The following is a 17,077-nucleotide window of genomic DNA, read 5'->3' as shown; positions in this document are numbered from 1 at the left end:
ATTAATTTTTAAAAAATTAATAAATATTTTTTTAATAAAAATATTTTAAAAAATATCCCTATTACATGTAAAACACAGCTACGTAGAGCCCAGAGGGCATTATGTAAAGCGAAAGTATCAATCCATTTATTTGTGTAGATAAATTCCAGAATACTTTTAATTACCAATAATTAATCTGCGGATCGACTCTAAGTATCAATCACTTCGATAGTATCGACTTTGAGTGGAGAGAGTTTTATAAAATAAAAAATAAAAAGATCGAGTGTTTATCGTTGTGAATTAAGCCAAAAAACAAGAACAGTCCTGATTGGATTTACGAGTTGACCTGTCTGACGAATTTGCTGACGTGTAACGTCACCAACCAATTCTCTAGCTCTAAAACTTTTCGTCAGAAGATCTCGTGGCTCCAGATTTTCACAGCTTAGAGAGAGGAGAGAAAAGAAGAAAGAAGACACAGAACTCTAAAAGGGTTGCGTTTTTAATGGCAACCTTTCTCTCTTCATCTTCTCTTCCTCTCCCTTTCCCTCTCCCTCTGCTCCTCTCCTCTAATCACTGTCGCCTTCAAACCCTCATCTTCTCTTCCTCTCCCTCTTCCTCTGCTTCTCTCCTCTAATCACTGTCGCCTTCAAACGCCGCTGTCTCTTTCTCTATCATTCGCATTTTCTTATCCTCTTCGCGCCACTATTACCGCAAATTCTAGACAAATCAAAACCCTAATCCTTGCTTCGTCGAATTCAGATTCTTCCTTCGACGGATTCGGTTTTAATCGAGAGCCACGTTCCACCGATAAGGTTAGTTCACATCTCTAATCCTCAGTCTACTGTTTTTCTCCCTCTCTCTTAACTGAACTGAATTGGTTTAGATTGGATTTTGTTTTATCTTATTGGGTGTAAAATTTATGGAATTAGAATTTTACGGACTTGATGATTGTTGATGGGATTTTTGGAGTTTAGGCTTACCCGAGCCTCTTGAATTAGTTGGATTGCTGGTGAGCAGAGAAAAATAGGTTCAAGACTCTACTGAATTTGATACCACTGGCTTTGTTGATGATGAAGAAATTACGAAACAAAAGGATCGTGGTATGATTCGGGAGTTAAATTTGGCGTATGCTTGAATTTAGATAGCATATTTGGTATCGAATTTTGGCAAAATGTGTAATTTGAAGTGAACTGAATTTTGTAATATTTACTGTTTTTACATTTTTACAGGGAAAGGAGAGCAAATAAGAACCACTGTAGATAATTCATTAGATGGAAACTGTTTTTGTAGAATGAGATTGTACATCGTGAATTTTCAATGATAAACTCCTTGCGTCTCATCTTGCAATGTAAAATGGTTCTTTAAGTTATTTGGTTTGTGATTTCGTTTTCGTTTTACTAGTCAGTCATGTTAGTTTTGTAGCTAGACGATAACCAGCAGGCAGGAAAACCAATTGGCATGTTGTATTCAAGATTATTTGCAGTTGGTCTTTGATTAATTTCTATCTTTTTCTTGAAGAATTCATATGATATTCGTAATGATTGAGAGCGTATGTTCTTTCAGAAATCACTTCTTTCAGAATTGATACAAGAGATAGAGCCATTAGATGTGAGCCTTATCCAAAAAGATGTTCCACCTGCTACTTTGGATGCTATGAAGAGGACCATCTCGGGCATGTTGGGCTTACTTCCATCAGACCGATTTCAAGTTTTTATTGAGGCTTGGTGGGAATCTCTCTCAAAGTTATTGGTCTCTTCAATGATGACAGGGTACAATAATTCATTGCTTTTGTCATCTAGCTTATATGGAACATGATGTGATCTGTCTAGGCCAATTTGGATATCTGATGATCAAAAGACAAAGGAAATTATTAATTTTTATTGTGGTCGATTCTTGCATGGGTTGTAGTAGTTTTTGAACACTTGATGCATCATAGGACATTTTGATCAGCTGCCTTTCGTTTGTTGTTGCTATTATTAGATATCCATGAATTATATTTCTCCATGAACTGCAGGTATACACTACGAAATGCTGAGTGTAGACTTTGCCTTGAAAGAAACCTTGATATACACGAAGAAGATTCTGAAAAGCAAGTGCAGGGAAATTCAAAAAACAATTTTCAAGGGTTAGTGCTAGAGAGTGAAGAAACAAATCAAAGTCTTGGAAAAGATACTGAATTTGAAAAAATTGCAGAAGACCTATCTGATGACATCAATATCCAAGGCCTTGGTGAAATATCCCTTGAAGCTCAGCAATATATTCTTCATTTACAATCTCATTTATCTTCTGTGAAAAAGGTATGCAATAGCAATTTAGAAATTCCCTTGGAACACAGACAAGTCAGAGTTTATTTTTTTGTATCATTTGGGATGATAATTAATGATAAAAATATCCTACAAAATGGAGCTGTTGGTGGCTTGGTAGAAGAATATGATTACCTGGATGTCCTATAAAGGCATCACAAAGAACGCAGCCTTTTGGAATAAGAGGGGGTTTTCATAGGAATCTAGGAATCCTCAGGCTGCTGAAATGGGAAGCTTTGCTGAGTGGACTTATATGAGTTGTTTGAAAGCTAATCAGAGGATGCTTGTTTATCAGCATTCTTGTGAGTATCATGGGTTTTGGTGCTTAGGATTTCCTTATGAGAACACATTTTGTTAACTTTTTGACTGTGTGCTTGCCTTTTTAATTCTTATGAGGCTGTACGTAATCTATCTAGTTGATTATGTACATATCACACGTATTTGATGCTTTACATTTCCCTTTTCTCTGAAGGCCTATGTGTCTCTCCTGGTATCATATCCTTCTCAAGAAAGAAGAGATGTGCTGTTATTTAGGAGAGGAGAAGTTCCATTTCTAATTATATTAATTTGCTTTAGTCTTGTCATTCTTTGATAATGATATAACCCATCTTTTTTGTTGTTCAATTCGTATGGTGTCAACAGACACGTTTATTTTGTTCAGGATGTGTTCTTATATGTCTTTTATTTTCCTTTTATTTCTGTTGAAGGAACTACATGAAGTTAGGATGAAAAGTGCTGCTCTTCAAATGCATCAATTAGTCGGCGAAGAAAAGAATGATTTACTGGACTACTTAAGGTCACTACAACCAGAGAAGGTGATTATTATTCCCAAGCTCATTTTCCTACAGAATCTCTTCTTTTGAAATTTGCCTGATGTTTTCAAATCACTGAATGCTTTGCATAATATGATATGCCACTATCAGATGTGGTTGTTGCATGCTTCATATCAAACTGGTTGATTACAGGGTGTAATGCCTGTAGTAGTCTAGTACTAGTATGATCTTGCTTTTGTTTATTACGTTTGCAAAAGCTTGTTATTGGCTCAAACATGAGAGTGGTGATTTTGTGTGATAATACTTTCTGACCTGCAAAATTTCTTGATGTTCCTGTTTCTTCATCAGAATAAGCTAAGAAAGGATTCTTTGATTGCAATTCCAGTAGTTTGAAGTTTGAACATTCAAAGTCATTTTTTTCTAGTTTTCTTTTGCAGTAGTACTGAGTGAAAAGCTATTTTGTTTTTCAAGTATTTGGTTTTAGTTTCTTAGTCGGATGCTGTTTCCAGGGCTTTTGATGTGCAATGATTTTTTTTTATTTTCCTTTTCTTTTTCCCAGCATTTGGTAAGGCATGCTGGCTGTGTTTTCTCAATACACGGGGAGTTACCTGCAAATTCTAAAGTCATGAATATCCATCTGATCCTGAGTTCCTTCCAATAAGTTCAATGTTTATATGATCTCCTTTTCTAATTATGTTGATAGCAGTGATGGTTTTTGGCTTTTGGTTTAACTGTTGGCCCTGCTTATTGCAATCTTAAATGTAGTTACATGTTCCTACACTAGTATTAATGTTTTTTTAAGTGTTTAATTATGAATCCGCTACAACCCCAATAGTACTATGATTTATTTTTGTTCTTGCATAAAGCCTGGAGGCGAAGGTGTTCTGTCAGTAATTTGTAGATCCTATTCCTACTTGCGTTTGGCCAAGTTCTTTATTTCTATGCACAGCAAAACCTCAAGCAATGAATTGCTTGGTTTATTTTAGATATGCTGCTAATATATGTGGTTGTGACATGAACAGGTTGCTGAGTTATCCGAACCAACATTCCCTGAATTAAAAGAAACGATCCATTCTGTAGTCCATGGTCTCCTGGCAACCCTTTCTCCTAAGATGCATTCTAAGACTCCTCCACAATCAGAGAACACATCACCTGGATCGCTAAATATTGGAGTTGATTGTGCTGAACTTGTTGAGAACACTTCGCTTCATTTCCAGCCCCTCATTTCATTGACAAGGGACTATCTGGCACGACTACTTTTCTGGTGAGGCCTTTTCATTTAACTCTTTTCTCACGATGTTCTTCCCTCTGGCAAAAGATTTTAATAGCGTTGCATCCGTTCTTTTTTTTTTTTTTTTCCCCTTCAAGGTGTATGCTTTTGGGGCACTACCTGCGAGGCCTTGAGTACCGAATGGAGCTGATGGAACTTCTATCCTTGACAAGCAATGAAGAAAATGATTCCTGTGAAGACAGGCATTATCCACATAAGATTTTTCAATCCAACTACAGTTCAGGAGTATGGTTGAGAGTGTGGTTATTAGTATTTTTAAATAATATCTTGTATTAAAATATATATTAATAATATATTTTTATTTTTTAAAAATTATTTTTGACATCAACATATTAAAATGATTGGAAAATATTAAAAATATATTAATTTAAATTAAATAAAAAATAATTTTTTTATTGCAGCACAAAAGCAAAAACAAGAAGGCTGTTTTTGTTTTTTGAAAATTGTTTTTTAAAAAATTATTTTTAAAATTTTTTTGTGGTTTTTATGAAAGTATTTTCTTAAAAAATTTAAGTTAAAAATATTTTTTGAAAGTTATGAAAAAATTAAAAATATTAAATTATTTATTGATTATATCACATTTGGTCTTCATATTTTTAATTATTATATCTGTTTTGTTTTGAATGTTTATTTTTTAATTTTATTTTTTAAAATTTTATTTTTATATTAACTTTAGTTTGTATTTTTATAACTATTATTTTTTTTATTAAAAATTTTTATTTATCAAATTTGATTTTTATTTATTTGATTTTTATTTATTTTATTTGAAATAATTTATGAAATATTAATTATTATTATTTTAATTTTTTAGATTTGTTTTCTATTATTTTGATTATTATTTATTTTATTTGAGATAATTTATGAATTTTTTTTTTCAATTTCATTCTCATTCAACTTTTTAATTTGTAAAATTTATTTTTTATTATTTTAATAATCTTAAAAAAATAAATTATTAATAAATTATTTTTCATGATATAATTAAATACTAAAAAATGTTTCTTAACTTATTTTTTATTATCTTACTAAATATTAAAAAATAATTTATTTTTTTAAAATTTATTTATGTTTTAAAAATATTTTTTATCAAACAAAACACAGGAAATGGGTTAGTGTGATCATCAAAAGGTGGATAATAAAGTAGATCACGGCATGGGTTTCTTATTTATTTCCATTGGTTGACATCAATGACATGCCTGAGTTAAATCATGTTTCAACTTGTGGTTTATCCATTGACGTTCTCAAAGAAATCTACAAGTGGTATATCAAAGAGTCTAATAATGTATTTCAGTCGTTAGATTTACACTCTAACAATTAGATTGACATGTGTATCAGCTACTATCAATTAGAAATTGATTTAAAAAATTGAGCTGATACACACCCGCACGTAAACGGATAGCTATTGCGTCCCATCCATAAATTAGGAGCTCTACACTAATAAATGGATAATATTTAATTAAGTTGATAAACATGTTTTAAAAAAATCGAAGTGATGGATATCAATTTAAATTGACATTGATATTTTTATATATATCCATTATAAAACCTTATATATGAACAGAAAGCTTCTAGTCTAGTGTACATATGTTTTCGGGCGAATGATTTTTGTTTTTCAATTAAAAATTGCTTGGGATTCAATTGATAGTTTAATACTGCTCTTGTCTATTTGTACGGGAAATTGGGAAATGTTGAACAGACCAGCCGAGTGCTTGGTATTCTCATGTAGCCGTGTTTATATATACAACTTAATTTTTTTATATTTTTAAATTATTTTGATGTGGTGATATTAAAAATAAATTTTAAAAAATAATTTAAAAAATAATTATTATTATATTACAAAACACCTATAAAAATAATATATGTCCTTTCTTGGAATTGTATGAATGTCCAAAATGGTTTCCCTTTGGAGGCTCTGACCCTTTTTCGCTTGACGGTGGAGGATACTTATAACTGCAGACCAAATCACGTTACAATGGGTAGTGTGCTTTCAGCTTGTGCTCAGTTTGGTGATCTTGAGCTTTGAGATGTGGGTTCATGAATACATGAAATGTAATGGACGAAAAGGTGTTGTAGATCAACACATTTTTAGCCACTCGTGTACATAAACGAAAACAAAAGCATCTATGGAAAATACTGTAATATTTTTATTCTTCTTCATCTCACAGTTCTTTGATGATTGTAATGATATATGATTGGGTCATATAACGAGTGAGTAATGTTAAGATTAAATATTTATTCTGTCTTGAAAACAACTAAAAACACAAATTTGAGTTTGGAAATTTTTTTTATTTCAATTTAATTTCCAGTTTTAGGCTTTTGTTTTTTGAACTTTTGAAGGCCATAAATTAATTTAATAAGATTATTTAGATGTTTCTTAAATGTTTTAAGTTAAAAATTGATTTAAAATAGAGTTTTGAATTAAAAAATCATAAATCTTATTTTTTTTAGCCACATCAATGATTATTTTAGTAGTTCTAGATGACATGTTGTTTATAGTTTTTTTATATTTGGGGCGGACAACATGCTTGCTAGGTCATTATCTTTATTTTTTAAAAATAACTTTGATTTTTAATTAATAATATTTTTATTTTTTTTAATAATATTTTTTATTTATGTTTTAGTTACTACCTCTTCTTTGCTATTGTCTTTGGATTTTTTAATTCTTTTTTAAATAAAGATTATTATTTTTAATTATATTGAGTATGTTTAATTTTTTAGGAGGTTAGTTGATTCATTTATATTTTTTATAATATCTTTTATATACAACCTTGAATATTTTTTTTATTTTATTCAATAAGTTTTAGTTTGTGTTGATTTCTATTATAAATTAATTTTAATAAATAAATTCATTAAATATAATCAAGTAAATGATCCATGTTGTGATATTAAATATCTTAATCTATATTTATCTCTTAATTTTTTAATTATATTTTTATTTATCGTTAATGACTTTTTTCATTCACTTACACAATGGTTAGTTTATTTAATTTATTTATGATTTTTTATATGAAAAAACATGTTGAAAAATTCTACATGTTTAATTTTATTTTTTTCATTCACTTACACAATGGTTTGTTTATTTAATTTATTTATGATTTTTTAAATGAAAAAACATGTTGAAAAATTCTACATATTTAATTTTTTTTTATCATGTATTGCTGTTTTTAATTTGATCATTATTCTTATACTTTTTTATTTTTAATTTTCTCATCCAATCCAAGTTCATGATATATTATTTCTTTTTAGTTTTTTATTAATGCCTTCTTTAAAATAATTTTAAATTTTATACTTTAATTAATATCTCCTCTCTGTAATGCTAGCTACTGTCTTCGCAGTTGCTCATCGATGGGACAATGTCATAGCACTTGGGTTTATAACGAGGGAGAATGGAGTCAAGAATCAGCCCAGATGCAGTTGGATCAGCATTGATGGGATATATTGTACATCAATTTCATGTGGGCTCTCATACTCAAATTGAGAGGATCATAAATTAAACATTACTTGGATCGATGAAGGAAATGAAGCTAGCAACTTCTTTGCAAATATGGAAGTCGTGTATCAGTTGGAGGCCGGGGTTGCTTAAGCATTACATTGAAGCTACTTTAGATATATAGTAGCTCTTCCTCGGCTTCAACCAGATGATTTCTGTCAGAAACTTTGGGGTCCATTTGCACCACAGGCAGAGAATTACTGTGGCGCCTTGTGCTGGACTGGATTGAGAGACCTAAAGCCTTTAATCATTAACTGGAATAGACAAAAACTGTCTTGGTCTTGGTTATCTATCCAATTTTAAAAGCTTTGGTGTACGAGCATTGCGGATAGAATCGAAATCTTACTAAATGGGGAAACAGCAACGTGCAAAGAAGAGCAGTTCCATTCAATCTTAAATACGCGAAGCCTTATTTACACACACACACGATCCATTTCACTATAAAGTTAAACCGGATTCGGAAGCACAAGATATGTTTTCTAGATGGATCTTAAGAAGGCCACGTAGAAGCAGCTATCAATTTAGCTTTCTCCATGCCTTGCAACACAACTTAATGAGGGCATTGCTTAGGGGTTGCCTGCTCTGCTCGAGATATTTAAGAGTTAGATTGAAGTGGATCGTGGAATCTGCAGTCCATATGGAGGAAGCCATAGCCAATATGAGGGCTTGCAGGAAGCGGAAGGACTTCAATTGTGTAGACTTAGAAGATAGCAAGGGTACGTAGCATCCCAGCAAGGCCGACTGGTATTTCAGAGTCTTTTCATTTCTTCTAATGGGCAATAATACATTGTAAATGTGTTGCACTGCATGTGCTTCCTCTAGCTAGTTGAACATGACCTTCCGTTGAACATCTCCGCTAGGCTTGAATGTTTAAGCCAGACAGCGGGTTTATTTGTGAAGATTGAATCACCCTAGACTTCTTCAGCCATGCAACTTTAGCTGACTACATCGATCTTGGTGTCGCTTTAGCTGCGAAAGCCTCCATGCAAAAGCTTGAAGATGATTTCTACGAAAACTACTTTTCCACCATCTTCAAAGACAGCTCAAGGTCCTGGAAAGAAAAGAATGAAGTGTTTTTTCTTCTTTTTTTCCCTAGTAATTTTCAGTAAGTGTACTTATCTTAATTTAAGCGAGTTACAAAATCTTCTGCTTGTCATTATCCGTAATTGAGATTTCATTCCATCTCTTGTTTTAGCGTTTGATCATCATGCTATAATTAATCATAGCTAGTTCAAAGCTATCATGAAATTATCGCTGTCGTGTTTATCTTAATAATCGACCTTAAATATTGCTGCGAAAGTCTATGGTAACCTTGATGTAATACAATTAGATAAGCATAAAGATTCCACATTTTACGTCTTTATTTATCGATCTTTCGCTTTACCAGTACGTGTATTTGTTTCTACTACTCCACACAAATAGTTTTTATTTTGGATTCTAATATATAAACCTTTTTCCTTTCGGCTTTGGTTTAGACAAAAAGAAAGTTAATTGTGCTTTATGAAATAAAAATTATTCTTATTTAATAAAAAAACTTCGAGTATAAAATAAAATTATCTAATATCCTATTTATCAAACATATATAAAAATTAAAAATAAATATTTCTTAAATATTTTTAAACACTTTATTTTACTCAAAGATGGATTCCCCTTAAGCCGGCTCGGTCTATAATTGCATTTGTTTTTCAAAAAATTACTACTTTAATGATTAATTAGCATTCTTAGTGTAAATCCAAACCCACAGACTCGTCCGATTGATCGACAACATGTTTCATAGGATACCTTGTACTATTGAATATTATTATTGGAAGAAAAAAAAAGTATAATTAGTTTTTTTTCTTAATTTTTAAAGAGTTTATTGTAGTTTTTCTTTATTCTTTGTCTTTATATATATATAGTTTTGAAGAATCTAGTTTTTCCTTTTCAATAGAACACGAATTGCAGTAGTCTAGAAGGAGAAACAAACGTTTCCATATGAGGTACGTATTTTTATTTGATTACAGTACTATCTCCAAATAATATCTGCTTTCTTATCCTCGAGGACTCTACCTTTTCTCCTCAGCCAGAATTTTGCTTTTAATCCAAATCCAATATAAGGAGCCCGTATAAATATTATGTGGTTTTCAAAACCATCAAACCCTAAACTGACTTTAGACTCGCTGGGAAATAAATAAGCACTCCCTTCTTTCTTTTCCTTTCTCCAACAATGATTTTGTGAGCACGGAAAGGAGATGTCAAAGGAAAAAACAAGTCACTTCCCTTGTTGATTCATCAAGCGAAAACCCCATCTCTGAAAGCGCTGGTTCACACTCACAGCCCCAAAACCCTAGCACTTCAGTCAACCAAAACCCTACCTCACAACAAAACCATGGAATTCTTTTCCCTGTATACGATCCTAACAGCTCACAACAAAACCTAGAAATCCCCCCCCCCCTGGATTCGTGTTTGAATCTCCTCGCTTTTACAATATGGAACTTGATTATTCTAGTCCCTTTGAAGATCCAATTCTAGAAAGTTACTTTGCTAGAATGAATCTTTCTACAACTGGTAGATGCTCTCATTCTTCTAATGAACAACAGCGATCTTTCAACACGACGAGGAGTGCTGATCAGTACTCACTTGCTGCTGGTCACCCCTCATACCAGAATAGCTCCCAAAATGGGACCACATATATGGAGCAATATCCTTATTTTTCCAACATTAGAAACAATAATGGAGGCTGCGGCTATGATCAGAATGTCCGAGATCAAGACTACTATGATAGGTTTGCGCTGCATTCTTTCCCCAGCACCTCCCAAAATGGGACCGGATATAAGGTGCATCCTTCTTTTTCCAACATCGGAAACAATAATGGCATCCTCGGCTATAATCAAAATATCCAGGACCAAGACTGCCGAGATAGGTTTGCACTGCATTCTTTTTCCAACTTCGGAAATAAGCATGGGAGCACTTCGCGCGCGAGTATACGTAGTCAGTCTTATGATGCGCTTGATCATTATGGATTATGTCTTGGTAGAATACTCGATGCTGATTGCACAATACTTGATACTGGCTCTCAATTTAGAAGAGTAAGATCGTTAGAATCTGCAAAGTCAGATACTCTGAGGGTTTCTTCTTTGCCTAATTCCCCAGTTTTTCAATCAGATCACCCATCACTATATAAACTAAAAGGCAGAGTGGCTGTGGCAGCAAGAAGTCAAAGTCTGTATCGGGTCTTGCAGGGCGTCCTTGATGAGAGGAAGCCAGATCTAATTGAGATGATTTTCTTGGAAGTGAAAGATTATGTACATGACTTAATGGAAGATCAGTTTGGTAATCATGTTATTCAGAAGCTTTTTGAAGTATGCAGTGAAGCCCAAATGACTCAACTTATTCTCTCTTTGAACCATAACCAAAGGAGGCTGCTTGGGTTATGCTTTCATCCAGTGGGGTATGTATATATGGTGTTCTCGTTTTAATTCAAACTCCAAATCAATGATTTGGACTAATTTCATTTAATTATTCTTTTCATAGAACCCGTGCGATGCAAAAGATGATAGAGCACATCAAAACGCCTAAGCAAAGATTGCTGCTTACAAAAGTTTTGATTCGGAGGACGGTCATCTTATCCAAGAACCAAAATGGTTATCATGTAATTCAAAAATGCTTGGAACATTTCCCAATGGATGATATAAAGGTAACACACACACTGAAACACACACATTATATATATATATATATATATGCTTTGTCCTTGCTACACAAAAGTGATTTCAAATTAAGTATATATCTACATAATATTGAATTTATTTGAACTTGAAGTTATGCAAGATTCCATAGTTTGAAGAATATATTAATCTTTAGCGTTTTAATAATGAGATACGGCAAGAACACACCAATGGATATAGTTATATTTTAATTACTTTAAACGCACACTCTCATATAGTGAAGGTGAATGATTAGTCAATCTACGAGTCATGTTTGCAGTTGATTTTCTTTTCATAATCATGATAAAAGCTTTTTATATATTTGCAGCCCCTCATCAAAGAAATAGCAGAAAGTTTTCTTGACATTGCAATGGATAAAAGCGGATGTTGTATATTGAACCGAGCTTTGGATTGTGCACAAGGGGAGCTTAAGCGGCATCTTTTGCTTGAAACAATATCAAATGCAATGCTACTCTCGGAAAGTCCTTTTGGGTGTGTCCTTTATCTCCTCTTTTATGTTTACTAAATAGCTTCCTTGACATGATTTATGAAAAATGATTTTTTATATTGAATCATAATTTAAAATTTACTTTTCATAAATACTTTATCATGAAAATAAGCTATAATAGCTTCCAATGTTAGATATTTCAAGAATTATTGTATGATTTTCAACAATAAATCTATATGCAAAAACTTTTGAATTAAAACCAATGAAGATAAGATTCCTCCTTAGGCATTTTGAATATAAACTTTGTACTGGAAGCCAAAAGTTTATAGACACAAAGAAGAGTTTGTTTCATCTATACATTTCCTTACAGATGCCTTCAACTTTCTAATTTCCTTTTGCATGTTAGGAATTATGTCGTGCAACATGTACTCGACGAACGCATACAGCATGCAACAATCGGGATACTAGAGAAGCTAAAAGGATATTTTGTGTCTCTCTCCATGAACAAGTTTGGAAGTAATGTAGTGGAGAAATGTTTGATATGGAGCGGGGAGGAGAATGCTTCAATGATTATCAAGGAGTTTATGCACAGCCCTTACTTTGTGAACATCTGCCGTAATAATTTCGGGAACTATGTTGTTCAAAAGGCACTAGAAGTATCAAAGGTTAGAACATTTACGCAATGCCTTTTAATTTATTGGCTACTTTGTGATTGGTACTACACTTGCTAACCATCAAGGCATGTCAATCCATATTTTCACATTATGTTTACGAAAAAACTCGAGTCATTAGATATCACTACATATGCTCATGCCTTTCCTGCTTCAACGAGCGTAAATCTTGCTTGCCACATTCTTTTGATACAATAATAAACTACCTTTCCCTTTTTCTGCCAACGCAGGGAGGCATTCGCAATGCTCTTGTCAGTCGCATAAATGATTCCTATCCAGATCTGCACAGTGATATTAATGCAAAAAGGGTGGTCAGGAAAGCTCGAGATATCAGGTACCGGATATAATCGCTAAGCCATGACACCAAGTTTCGAACTAGTTGTGCTTTCAGCAGTCGAAAGTTCCGTGTAGCATATCCCTGAAATATTAGTTAATTTGTTGTCGATGTTAGACTTGAGAAGAGGACTGTTATATTGCCTTTTGCTATAGATAGCTATTAGTAGTAGTTTCAAGAAATAATGATGAGTTTGTAATTTGACGCTGTTGGTACATTAAACAAAACATTTGGTCTGCAGAAGAAATAATGATGAGTTTGTAATTTGAAGCTGTTGGTACATTAAACAAAACATTTGGATGCTATGTTGATGTAAGGTAAATATGCTTCATCAACAGAGATGCTGTTGTTGATTATTATATATTATAAATTTCTTAGTTTTAGTATTTATTTGTTGACCGAGTTCTTAGAAACACCTTCTTTTCATTAGTTGATTATATTTTGATATTTGAAATTTGACATGGTTCTTGAGCGTATCGCAAACAATGATTAATGTAGGATCACAGAACAAATGCTAGTGTTCAGCATGGAAAACGCTTGCCATCCATCTCATAGTGTTGCCCAAATTGTAAATCATCTGAACACTTTCTTTTTGTTGGAAATAAATTGCGGAAACAGAGAAGAAAAAGGATTGGAAGTGATAATTGGTATAGCTGCAGCTCAATACTTAGTTATGTTTTTTATTATACTTTTGTTCTGTTTTCTTGCTTACATAAACTGAAGAGAAAATGCCCATATAACAAGAGCTGAATTAATGAAATCTAGGAACACATAGACTTCCATAATCTAGAAAAACCCGAAAGAAGAAGAGCTATAAAAGTTAATAATAGAAGACTTTGAGAATTACAAATTACATTTAGCACTTCATCTTAATTTGTAATCTTCTAGAACCCCTTGAATTGTTGAAACTTCTCAACTGGTACAGCTTTAGTGAGGACGTCTGGAGGTTAATCATTTGTGTTGATAAACTCTAGTTTGCTTTAGTGAGGACGTCTGGAGCTTAATCATTTGTGTTGATAAACTCTAGTTGAATCTCTTTTTGCTTGCCATGTCTCTAATGAAAACTCTAGTTGAATCTCCTTTTGCTTACCATGTCTTTAATTAAATGATACCTCATTTCTATGTGTTTTGATCTTATATGAAAAACGATTTTTAATTACTGCAATTACAAACATATTATCACAGAAAATAATGGTAGGATCAAGAACATTTTACTACAAATTACTAAGAACTCTCCTCAACCAACAACTTCATTTGCAATAATATATTTTGCCTTTGCAAAAAATAAAACTATAGAATTTTGTTTCTTTGAACACCAAAAAATTATATTTGTTACAAGACAGAACACATACCAAGAAGTATTCTTCTTATCATATTTGTTACAAGACAGAACACATACCAAGAAGTATTCTTCTTATCATCATAGCTTTTTTTCCAATCATTGTCAGAATAACCGATCAATCTATTTTCATTTTGTTCTTTATATAGGATTTCATGATCCTTGGTTCCTTGAAGATATCGCAAGATCCTTCTTGCTACTGCAAGATGAAGTCTGCTAGGATTCTTCATAAATCTGGAAATAATACTAACAGGAAAGAGAATTTTAGGTCTTTAATTTGTGAGATAGATTAAAGATCCAACGAGACTCTTGAAATACTTTGAATAAATTTTAGCCGCATCATCATCTTGATGTAATTTCTCATTTGCTGTCATTGGAAATGCTATTGGTTTAGTTCTACTTTTATCAAAATAATTTTAGCAAAAATCAATTTGAACCATTACTTTATATATTAAGAGTCTACACTAAAGGTCTACATTCAAACACTCCCTTTTAATTTTGAAATCGTGGTGATTCAATTCTCTTATTATGAGTGTCGGAATTAATTTTAAAGTCTACATTCAAAGTGTCTTTTATTCTCTTATTATGAGTGTTGGAATTATTGTAGAGAGAAACCCCAGGTCAATCATGCAATAAGATAGGGTATTTAAAAGTTGCAAAAGATCTAGCTCCATGGAATTTGTAGGCATATCACATTCTTTAAAGAGCTCCAAATAGCTAATTCTTTAGATAATTGTAGCTCTTTTCTTGGTGTCTCACCTTTGCTACCACTACTTGCTCTATGTTTCTCTCACATCAAATGCATCCTCTTACCCAACATCCATGTTTTTGTTTTCTCCAACCATATAAAAGGCTTTTGACCCCCCCTGCATTTACAACTCTGAACACCTGCGTCATGGTAAAAACTTATCATAAACATTGTCACAAAAACAAAGTCTATATTATAGAGTTTCTAACAAATCATTCTCTGATCCTAACTTTTTCACAACCTGAATTCTAGGTTTATAGTTGGCATTGCAAGAGCGATGCTATAAAAACATCTCATCTATATTAAGCCTGAAACATACTTCTCATAAAACAAATTATATAAGATTTTACATCATTTCATAAACTTTCCATAAATATTTTTCAAAATCAATAAAATCAAATAATAATTCATAATACTTATTACAGTATAAGAATCCAAACTTCAAATAAAATAGTGTAATAGTGGATCACTTTAAGATATTAAATCAAGACTAAAAAAAAAAAAAACCTCTTGGAAATAAGCAAAGCATTCCAACTAAAACTAAAAAAGCAGAAACTCTTAACAAAGTTAGTTTGTTAACAAAAGGTAAGAACTTGAAAATAATATTAAAAATAAGGAGTGAGTTCAACCAACTCGATGAGGGATTAATATTTAATACATATTGTATATATTATAAATTGTAATCCACACACACACACGCATTAAGCATATAAGTATATGGTAATGGGATACATGTCAAATAACAAATTACATGAAACCATAGAATTCTAATAACAGATGAGGTTTGCGGTCCCAATAACTATGGAAAAATTAGTCGTTATAAGTTAGTGTCTCTCCCACTAGCTAGGTATACGGGTTACTATATGCATATAAACTAATTACTTTTTATTAGTATGAAGTTTTTGACAAGTATCCTGATATCAAGAAATAACAAATATTCATATAGATCTGTAAGTAAATGAATGTCATATCAAATAAAATTTAATTCAAAAGAATACAAGGGCAAATTCAATAATAGATGAGTACCCAAAAAATAAAGTAATATGTATAAATATTTAAGAATCAACCAGTTGTACTCATCATATAATAAATATATTTATATTACATGCATATTAAATATTATCTCCCTTATCTAGAAAATATAAGCAAAAAACAAACATAGAACGGAGATTAATAAGGATTGTTAAAAAGAAACATCAACAGAACCTTTACTAAATACAAAAAATACTTTGTCAGAATTAATTTTAAAGTTTACATTCAAAGTGTCTTTTATTCTCATAGGTGTCTCCTAAGTATATACATGTCACTATTAAATATGTGTTTATATTTTAAGTCTCTTCAAGTATCCTAGATTAGTATAAATATGTTTGAAGTATTGTAAGTCTAAGTTCAAATCTAGGAACTTCCTCTCTCAGGAAAGAAATATTTATATAAATAAGATTTATTTTTCATCATACTTCCTATGTTCCTTGTTTCCTTTATCTCCTTCAAATATTTCTAACACTTTTAACCTTTATCTTCATTTTAGGGTTAGTACTCTTACCGATTTTGATCGATGTTTGGATATGCTGGAAAAAAGATGTTAATTTAATAGAGAAAATAAGAATGCTTTGATAGTATTTAAGCTATAAATACATCAACCAACAAGATATAAGAATTACATTAAGTACTTGAAAAAAGTTGAACAAACCCCGGAAAAGATCAAAATGACAATTACTGTAGAGAGAACCCCAGGTCAATCATGCAATAAGATAGAGTATTTAAAAGTTGTAAAAGATCTAGCTCCATGGAATTTGTAGGCATATCATATTCTTTAAAGAGCTCTAAATAGCTGATTCTTTAGATAATTGTAGCTCTTTTCTTGGTGCCTCACCTTCGCTACCACTACTTGCTCTATGTTTCTCTCACATCAAATGCATCCTCTTACCCAACATCCATGTTTTTGTTTTCTCCAACCATATAAAAGGCTTTTGACCCCCCCTGCATTTACAACTCTGAACACCTGCGTCATGGGAAAA

General features: G+C 32.0%; 2 protein-coding genes across 2 annotated transcripts; both read left to right on the top strand.

Annotated features, from left to right (window-relative positions):
- Positions 1–548: 548 nt before the first annotated feature.
- Positions 549–6,366, top strand: LOC105129882 (uncharacterized; the record flags this gene model as incomplete). Its single annotated transcript, XM_011032125.1, has 7 exons — positions 549–791; positions 1,543–1,748; positions 1,994–2,276; positions 2,990–3,097; positions 4,078–4,319; positions 4,424–4,571; positions 6,253–6,366. Coding segments are annotated over 7 exons (1,344 nt in total), but the record flags the coding sequence as incomplete, so codon positions are not given.
- A 3,935-nt stretch (positions 6,367–10,301) lies between these two features.
- On the top strand, positions 10,302–12,985 carry LOC105129881 (pumilio homolog 12-like). The gene is made up of 4 exons (XM_011032124.1): positions 10,302–11,174; positions 11,848–12,011; positions 12,374–12,632; positions 12,869–12,985. The coding sequence occupies exons 1-4, from the start codon at positions 10,302–10,304 to the stop codon at positions 12,983–12,985; spliced, it is 1,413 nt and encodes a 470-aa protein (XP_011030426.1).
- The last annotated feature ends 4,092 nt before the right edge of the window (positions 12,986–17,077 follow it).

Source organism: Populus euphratica, unplaced genomic scaffold, assembly GCF_000495115.2.
Source record: "Populus euphratica unplaced genomic scaffold, PopEup_1.0 scaffold34.1, whole genome shotgun sequence".
NCBI lineage: Eukaryota > Viridiplantae > Streptophyta > Magnoliopsida > Malpighiales > Salicaceae > Populus > Populus euphratica.
This window is presented reverse-complemented; position numbering and strand designations above follow the sequence as displayed.